The sequence below is a fragment of the Penaeus monodon genome, chromosome 33, assembly GCF_015228065.2.
Source record: "Penaeus monodon isolate SGIC_2016 chromosome 33, NSTDA_Pmon_1, whole genome shotgun sequence".
Lineage (NCBI taxonomy): Eukaryota > Metazoa > Arthropoda > Malacostraca > Decapoda > Penaeidae > Penaeus > Penaeus monodon.
In genome coordinates, this window is record NC_051418.1 from 19,323,664 (window position 1) to 19,324,654 (window position 991).

At 33.8% G+C, this 991-nt stretch overlaps 1 protein-coding gene across 1 annotated transcript in view; it reads left to right on the forward strand.

Moving 5' to 3' along the window:
• Nucleotides 1-991, forward strand: part of LOC119594122 (deubiquitinase DESI2-like) — a gene marked incomplete at its 5' end in the record, with an annotated part of 26,766 nt that overhangs the window by 24,249 nt on the left and 1,526 nt on the right. The window contains 1 exon segment of the mRNA XM_037943185.1: nt 8-149. Within this exon segment, the coding sequence (XP_037799113.1) occupies nt 8-149 (142 nt within the window).

Sequence of the window (991 nt, forward strand, 5' to 3'; positions counted from 1 at the left end):
CTTGCAGACAAAGTATTCATTTAGGCTATACAGACTTTACGGAAGATGATACGAAACGAATTGTAGCAGAACTTGGGAAAGATTTCAGAGGTGACCGGTACCACCTGATGAACAAGAATTGCAATCACTTCTCCTCAGCTTTAACACAGGTCTGGATTTTGCTTTTTTTTAAAGTCAGTGCTTCTTCCCTATGCTTGTGGTGAAAATTCTGACAGATGAGGCAGAAGAAATATTTTGTTGAAAATTATTATATAGGCCTAATCTCCTACCCTTTCAGCTGCATTTTCACACTTGCGTGGACATTTATATTGGCACTAAATCACTTACTCATTCACACTGTCTCTGTGTCTGTGTTTCAGCCTATATTGATGTGGTGGTGGTGTTATCATCATTAGTATTTTGATTATTGTTATGACAATGGTAATAAAGAAAACAATCTATTGTCAACAACAGTATTATCATAGATAATGTTCTTAATTTTTTATTAAATGGCAAGTTGTTATTGCATTCCTCCCTGTAGCTCTAAAATTATTCAAATCTTAGAGTGCTTCTTGCATTTTCTTGTTCACTACATAGAACTCTTCTGACTTAAACTTTATGTAGAGATATTTGTTTTTATAGTATCTTGAACCTAAAACATTATGGGTGACCTTGTCATGGGAAAATTCAGGGTGCAATACACTGCTGATGCCCAAAGGATTTTTGTGCAGTAGAAGTATTAGAAATTAGGTTGAGTTCTCTCAAAGTTACTTAAAGAAGACATGTTGTGTGTCATGGACAGTGCAACATGAAATTAATTCTTCAGTACTAACGAGAAAGGATGGTAAAAGAGTTTAGAAAACCATTTAGCATTATGACTTATATTGTGAGATAAAAGGAAAAGATTTGTACTATGATGATTGTATTTTGATGTTTTTCTGCAAGTTTGCAAGTTCATTGGGAAAAATAGCAATTTAGAAATACTTCTTATATCAGACTTCTCGCATCATAT